The 8,116-nt window shown below is 44.1% G+C and overlaps 1 protein-coding gene across 2 annotated transcripts in view; it reads left to right on the top strand.

Annotated features, from left to right (window-relative positions):
* Positions 1-7,528, top strand: part of Mettl6 (methyltransferase 6, tRNA N3-cytidine) — a 12,455-nt gene extending 4,927 nt beyond the window's left edge. For both annotated transcript variants that reach the window (XM_050158088.1, XM_050158087.1), the window contains 3 exons: positions 103-273; positions 4,986-5,127; positions 5,852-7,528. In XM_050158088.1, the coding sequence (XP_050014045.1) occupies positions 103-273; positions 4,986-5,127; positions 5,852-6,027 (489 nt within the window). In that variant the 3' untranslated portion in view covers positions 6,028-7,528. The remainder of the gene's footprint in view (positions 1-102; positions 274-4,985; positions 5,128-5,851) is intronic.
* The last annotated feature ends 588 nt before the right edge of the window (positions 7,529-8,116 follow it).

Consider the following 8,116-nt stretch of genomic DNA (forward strand, 5'->3'; position numbering starts at 1 on the left):
CAAGTAGAAACAGGATCTTTCTTCAGTGCTACGTGTTCATATGTAAATCAGCACGGTGGTTAATTAAAATCCTTAGTTCTTTCTGTTTTTCCCCCTCTCTAGCAAAATCCTTTATATAATACAGAGAGATGCAAAGTGTTCCAGTGTGACCTCACTAAAGATGACCTTCTTGACCATATCCCACCAGAGTCTGTGGATGCCGTTACATTGATCTTTGTGCTCTCAGCTGTTCACCCTGAGAAGATGCACCTTGTCTTACTAAATGTGTACAAGGTTAGTGATTGATGTCTGTACTTGAGGGCTGGCCACCCTGGCTTCCTTGCTGTAGCCCCAGCATCTTCCCATTTTCAATGGGAAGACTGTAGCCAGCCTAGGGGGAGGACTCTCTGGCATAGAGCAGCCACTGAAGCTCTGGGTTTGTGCAGTGCCATGGCCGCACTTCAGAGCATGGCCAGCTCCAGAACAAGAAACGTGTTGCAGTTACCTGGGATCCGTAAGGTGAGAGGGCATGTGATTAAGTGGAGAGTACAGTCACTCAGAGCCTAGATTCTAAGCTGGTTCACTACTTAGGCAGGTTCCTTCACCTCTTCAAGCCTGTTTCTATGCCTGAAAAATATTGGGATAGTGCTTCTGAGACGGTAGCAGTTGAGGAAGATTGAATAAGATACATGGCGTGTGCCAGCACAATGCCTGCACTCTGCTAAGTGCTCCTCAGGACTGCTGTGGCCAACAGGAGGCAGCTATGAGTTCAAGGTCAGCCTGAGCAATAAACTTTCTCTGAAAACAAGCCAGCATGCCAGCATATACCTTTAGCCTCAGGAATGTCAAGAGTTTAAAGATCATTCTCATCTATAAAGCAAATTTGAAGCTAACCTGGGTTATTTTACACTGTGTCTCTAAAACAAGAAGAACAACAACCAAAATGAGCTTTACATGATTCGAGACAAGCTATGGCACCTGTCTGTGAGCCTCAGTTTCCTCTTAGTGCTGAAGCTGAGAATGTAAATGAGTGCTATCACTGCTTTGGAGAACCGCAGTGAAGGATTCCTATAGACACCATAGTCACGGTGTCAGGCAGCCCTTAAGAATCAATGAAATCAACCATTTACAATGATAATTCTGATGGACATGGTGGCACATCTTATAATTTCAGTACTCACGAGGCTACAGCAGGAGGATTCTAAATTTAACACCAGCCTGAGCTACGTGGTAAGACAAAACACACATGTACGTACACAGAAAGGAATTTCAACGTAAAAGCCTGAGCACTTATTTTTTTATAGCTCTCAGCAGTCATTATTTTGAGTATGAGGCTTAGATTCTCATACTCAATGCACACAGTAGGCTGTGGTTCTTTAATAAGGGAGTAAGGGGCTTGGAGGTTTATCTCAACCCTTACCTGGCATGTGAGAGGACCTCCTTCAAACACTGATTTTAAAAAGTAGAAGAGGACGCCGGTGGCGGTGGCGCACGCCTTTAATCCCAGCACTTGGGAGGCAGAGGCAGGCGGATCTTTGTGAGTTCGAGGCCAGCCTGGTCTACAAGAGCTAGTTCCAGGACAGGCTCCAAAGCTACAAAGAAACCCTGTCTCGAAAAACAAAAAACAAAACAACAACAAAAAAAAAAGTAGAAGAATTTAAAAACAATTAGAGGGGCTGGAGAGATGGCTCAGAGGTTAAGAGAATTGCCTGCTCTTCCAAAGGTCCTGAATTCAATTCCCAGCAACCACATGGTGGCTTACAACCATCTGGAATGAGGTCTGGTGCCCTCTTCTGGCCTGCAGACATACATACAGACAGAATATTGTATGCATAATAAATAAATAAATAAATAAGATATGAAAGAAAATTTAAAAAAAAAAAACAATTAGAAAATATCTGAGGGCAGATTATATTTTGACCCAGACTTCATAGCAGAGGCTCACACCTAACTAAAAACAGCTTGATCATCATTTCTATATCGAGTCTTTTCAAATTGTTCAACTTTAAAAAAAAAAGTTTTTTGAAACAGGATCTTTGTGTGTGTGTGTATTTTTATTGAGCTATAAATTTTTTTCCAACTGAAACAGGGTCTTGTTACATACCTCTTTCTGGCCTGGAACTTCATACATAGACCAGGTTGGCCTCAAACTTTGAGCAGCGCTCCTAGTTCTCCCTCCTGGCTATGGGGATTATACTCATGTGCCACTGTGCTGGTGAAATGTTTGGCTTTATGTAGTAATTTTAGGCATCTTACTCACGTTCATGTCATTGCTGTTATGAATACAGCACAAGTTGGGACCTTGGTTGGTTGATCCCATGGCAGGTGAGGGCCGCAGGTGGGAGACAAATGCACCATATAGACAGAGCTTGAATGTGGAGTTTATTGAGAGAAGGGTAGAGGTGGAGGGGGGGAAGAAGCAAAGAACAACAGAAGAGAACGGGAGTAGGCAGGGCTTGTCTCTTAAAGGGACAGGGCTACATCTGGAAACCCTGTCTAAAAGAATTGCCATGATACAAGAATATTCATGATTTTTGTTAGTTACCGTCCAAATTCATAATGTAGTACACAGCTTTCATAATTAAATGCTACGTTCCCGTGGAAAGCAGTAAAAGTAAAGATGTATCTTGATTTTTCCACTTGAAATTTGCAGCCCTCTGAGTTCTAACTTTATGCCTTTTGGACCTATGGACTCTAGGTAAAGAATTTCTTTTGGTGGATAGAAGGCAGGGGAGCGAGGAACCTATGGCAGGTAATGCTCCATTGGTGGTCATCTAGCGTTTAGAGCAGCAGATTCGACTTAGAATTCACAGCTTGCGTGTGCTGTCCATGCTGTGCACTGTCCTAAGCTTTAGTATTCAGGAGATAAGTGCCCCAATCCTAAGTATACAATTAGGACCTTTGCTTATGCGTACAATGAGTATACCACCTAGATACTGAACATCTCCAGCATCCCTGAGGTTCCCAGTACCCCCAACTCCGTCCTCACAGATCAGCCTCTAAACTTTTTATCGAAATAAATAGTACGTCATCGATATTTTAGTAGGTATGACGTCATATTTGTAAAAAATTTTCTTGAGCTGTCTCAGGACACGATTTCCTTTAGTGACAAATTCCATTTCAGTATGCTTCCCATTTTTAGTCTCCATTAGAGATCTTTTTCTCAGCTGAGCCACAATGACTTTCTAGCCCAGTTCAATTACTCTCTCACTGTCATTATGGTGATTGGCTGATTGATTTAAAATTGTGCCTTGTTGGGAAAGTACTAGAGAAAGAAACCATCTTCAGGCTCTGCTGACAGGACACCAGCAGCCTGGGGGACATCCAGTGTGAACAGTCCGGGGCATAAACTTCCCACCATAGATCTCATTACTCTAGGGCTCACACCAGGCAGGCTGCTTAAGTCACAGAATTTTATTTGAAAAGCAACCAAGAAGTTGAATTCCCTCACTTCCTAAACAGAATGATGGTCTGTGGTGAAAACACTTGAGCTTGTGTCTCCATTATGCCACTGACTTGCCCTTAAAACCTCAACAAGAAACTCACTTTTGTTCTGGGCCTTCCTGAGAAGTAGGCCTAGTAATGGCCCACCTGCTGCTTTGGGGCCTTGTGGGAGGGACAAGACTTGCCACTGGGGAACAGGTGCAGAACCACACACTGCTGTGAGCAAGGAAGGCATTGGTGTCCCAGTGACTGTCTGAAAGACTTGCTCAGGGCGACTCAGCGAGTGACGGGGAAAACTGGGTTGCGGGGCAGATGCCAAGCTGAATCCAGGAGCATTCTTCTCACCGCCTCATGAAGCCTTTCCTTCCTTCTGAAGTGAAGAATGAGTCACCTGTGAATGAGATTTTTCAGTTGTTTTGTTTTTTTTGAAACAGGGTTTCTCTGTGTCACTTTGTTGTCTGCCCTGGAACTAGCTCTTGTAGACCAGGCTGGCCTCGAACTCACAGAGATCCTCCTGCCTCTGCCTCCCGAGTGCTGGGATTAAAGGTGTGCACCACTACCACCCAGCTTCAGATGTTTTGTTTTGTTTTGCTTGTACCATTGTCGTGACACACGCCTATAATCACAGCACCCAGGAAGCTAAGGCAGGAGAATTTCTACAAGTTCAAGATCAGCCTAGGCTACATAGTAATGAATTAGCAGGCCAGCCAAGGCTACATATATAACAAGAACCATATCAAAAAACTAGGAGGAAGGCTGGGGAAGACATGACTGCAATTGCGCCAGCATACACTTTCCAAAGGACAAAACTGCCACCAAAGGTTTCATCTGTCATTTTAAAACAAGTGCTCTGTGCACGGCGAGCTGCTGTGGGTCTTGGCACACCTAGGGTGTAGAAGATGTGTACACACCATCCTCGCTGAGGAAAGGATGGCTTTCCTTATTTTCCCACATGGTGCAGACTTCCTGCTACAAAGAGCAGATGGTCAGGCCAGAGCCCAGCACTTCAGGGGGGGAATCAGGGTTGGAACCCAGTAGGGAGTCTCACACAGGAGCCCTTCAGAGCTAAGTTGTCAGAAGCAGATAGCTGGAAACTCGGGCTAATGAAGGAGATGGCTTATGCCTTGCGGAAGGCAGAGAGTATCTCTTGTTCTTACTTTTATGTGGGACCTGAAACTGTACTGTGGTCCCTTACATCTAAAAACTTAAGACATTTTTTTCTAATTTTGGGGGTTTTTTTGTTTTTTGTTTGTTTTGTTTTGTTTTGTTTTTTGAGATAGGGTCCTCTTGCAATGTATCCCTGGTGGGCCAGGTACTCAGTAGGTAGGCCAGGTTGGCCTCAAACTCAGAATGATACTCCTGCCTCAGCCTCGTGAGTGCTGGGATTACAGGTGTGTACCACACCTGACAAGTTTTTTAAAAGCAACCATTCATATTAAGGTATTTTATATGCTTTCTTTTATAACTACCACAGGTCTGCGTTTTAATACCGAACGTCATCAGATTGTATTTTATTTGACTGGGTTCCTCTGAGTTATTTGCAACCTGCTTTACTTTTGTAGGTGCTAAAACCAGGCAGAAGTGTCTTGTTCCGTGACTACGGGCTGCATGATCATGCGATGCTTAGATTTAAAGCTGGAAGCAAACTTGGAGAAAATTTTTATGTCAGACAAGATGGAACCAGGTCCTATTTTTTTACTGATGGTAAGAGGAATGGAGTATTTCCTTAGTGTTTCAGTCTGTGTCTCTGTTTACTTGTCTCCACATCAGTGGACTGCTGCTGGGGCAGCTAATGTGGCCATGCCAGCGCAAGTCCCAGATCCTTAGAATAAACCTGCTGCACACCGCCTCCCAGAGCCTGCTGAGACGACCCCAGCTCTGGCCTCTGCTGATGGTGGTGGCTATGAGTGAGCTGGGAGAGTAGACAGGCCTCAGACATGTCACATGGGGCCAGTGGGAGAACCGTAAGATAGCATGGTAACTGAAGCTAATTTCCCAGACCAGAGGCAAAATTCTTCTTGAATAAAAGTGATTGGATCTGTTTTCAAATAGACAAATTTGCTACCAAAGAATCCTGGGAATGTAACTCAGTTGCTAGAGTGCTGGCCCTGCCATGAGAAGTAGGGATGTGGTTTTTGTTTTTTAAAAAACAGTAACAACAAATGAATGAAGGAAAAGAAAGAAAGCCTGGCATGCTAGCACAGGCCTGTGTACCAAGCACTGGGGAAGCTGAGGCAGAAGCATTAAAAATGCCAGGCCAGCCAGAGATGTAAAGTAAAATTGTTTCAGCGGGGGAAATCAAAGAAGAAAAGTTTAGCAAAAAATGAAATAAAATTTAGCATTGAAGTTTGCATTACAGGAAAAACAACAGACAATCTTGCAGCCTGTCTGATTCCTCACCTCAGAGCTCACACTGCTTACCTTCTAGAGTTCCTGGCGCAGCTCTTTGCAGATGCAGGTTATGAGGAAGTGGTGAACGAGTATGTGTTCCGAGAGACGGTGAATAGAAAAGAAGGCTTGTGTGTGCCTCGAGTTTTCCTTCAGAGCAAGTTCCGGAAACCGCCAAAGGATCCAGACCCTACCACTGACTCTGCTTCACTTTGAAGAAAAGTTTTAATCTACTTTATATACTTTTATATTCTGAATTTTTCAAATTCCATGCATAATTTTTGTATGATGAACAAGTGAGGACTGGGGAGTTGGCTCAGCAGGTAAAGTGTTAGCTGTGCGTGCCTAACCAAGTTGAACCCCAGGAATCTGTCTAGGAAAAAAAGGTGGAGTGCTGGAGAGATGGCTCAGTGGTCAAGAGTGTTGGCTGCTTCTTCAGAGGATCTGGGTTCGATTTCCAGCACCCACATGACATCTCTAGTTCCAGGGGACCGCTGAGGATGAAATGCCCTTTTCTGGCCTCTTCAGATGGTATATAGACATACGTGCAGGCAAAACACTCAAATTAAAAAGAAAAAATTCAGGTTTGGTAATAATCTATAATCCAGTACTCCTACCTCAAGAGAAGCAGAGATAGAAGAATCATCTGGAAGCTCCAGGACCAGCCAGCCTGAACGACACAGTATGGCAGAGAAGAGGCAAGAGACCTGGCCTCAGAAAGGTGGAGGGTGAGAACCAACTCCTGAGAATTGTTCTCTGACCTTCACATGTGCACAGATGAAGTAAATGAACAGTGAATATTTGCACACATAGAAAAACAGAATTTGCCAGGCGTTGGTGACACACGCCTTTTTAATCCCAGCACTAGGGAGGTAGAGGCAGGTGGATCTCTGTGAGTTCTAGGCCAGCCTGGTCTACAAGAGCTAGTTCCAGGACAGGCACCAAAGCTACAGAGAAACCCTGTCTTGAAAAACCAATAAGTAAATAAATAAATTGACCCAAGAGTAGTGGCACACGCTTTTAATCCCAGCCCTCAGAAGGCAGAGACAGGTGGATCTTTATGAGTTTGAAGCCAGATTGGTCTACAAAGAGAGTTCCAAGACAGTCAACCAAGATTACGGGATCCTGTCTCGAAAAAGGAAAAAAAAAAAATCTTGGGTTGGACCCGACAGTAGCTCAGTTGGTAGAATGCTGGCCTAGCATGGATGAAACTGGGTCACATCCTCATCACTGAATTAACCAGGTATAGGGGTACACCCATAATCTAAGCTCTTGAAGGATAAAGGCAGAAAGAAGTGTTGGGCTAAGGAGACAGCAAGAGCTTGTTTACAAGTGAGGACCAAATTTAAATCCCAAGAATCTGCATGAAGCCAGATATGGTGACGTGCATTGTGGTTCTAGTAGTGGGAGATGGGAGGTGGGGACAAAATTTCCCAGAAGTCGGCTAGCCGGGTGTATGCAACCACAAACAGCAGAGATAACCTGGTACAAAGTAGAGGTCCAATAACAGAGATTGTCCTGTCTCACACGGTTCCCTGACACCCATGCATATAGATACACACACACACACCAAGCCTGCTGACCCATTCAAAACCTGGGACCCACATTGTGGAAGGAGAGACTTAGTTTTCACAGATTGTTCTCTGACCTCCATATGCACACCATGGCACATGTGCATCCATGTGCACACACAGTTAATAAATATTTTTAAAAGGTTGTTTTTGTTTTAATTTGTTAGATAGGGTTTCTCTGTGTTTTCTTGACTATCATAGAACTCAATCTGTAGACCAAGCTGACCTCTCAAACTCAGAGATCTACCTGCCTCTGCTTCCTGAGTGCTGAGATGAAAGGCACACACCATCACTGCCCAGTTTTTGTTTTTTAAGACGGCATCTCTCTATGTAGTCCTGACTGTTCTGGAACTCTCTCTGTAGACAAGGCTGCCCTCAACTCACAGAAATCCACCTGCCTCTGCCTCCTGAGTGCTGGGATTAAAGGTGGGTGCATATCAAGTTTGAGGCCAGGTTGGACTATGTGAGGCTGCAGTCCCAAAACAAAAAGCCAAGAATTAAATCTTGGTTGAATACTTGATACAATAAGATGCCGAGCATCTTCAGTTTTTTCATAGTTAATTGATACTTTCTTGTGATCACCAGTGCTGAAAATACCACATAAATATGTGCAGTACAGAATAGCAGGAGCATGTTTATGGTTGTTTCAGGAATTGTTGGAAATTCTGTTCTATTCCTAAACCAAAATGTAATGACGTTTAAAGAAACACAAGTCACCGGGTAATGGCAACACA

The sequence above is a fragment of the Alexandromys fortis genome, unplaced genomic scaffold, assembly GCF_014885135.2.
Source record: "Alexandromys fortis isolate MF-2015 unplaced genomic scaffold, M_Fortis_MF-2015_v1.1 scaffold_106, whole genome shotgun sequence".
Classification (NCBI taxonomy): Eukaryota; Metazoa; Chordata; class Mammalia; order Rodentia; family Cricetidae; genus Alexandromys; species Alexandromys fortis.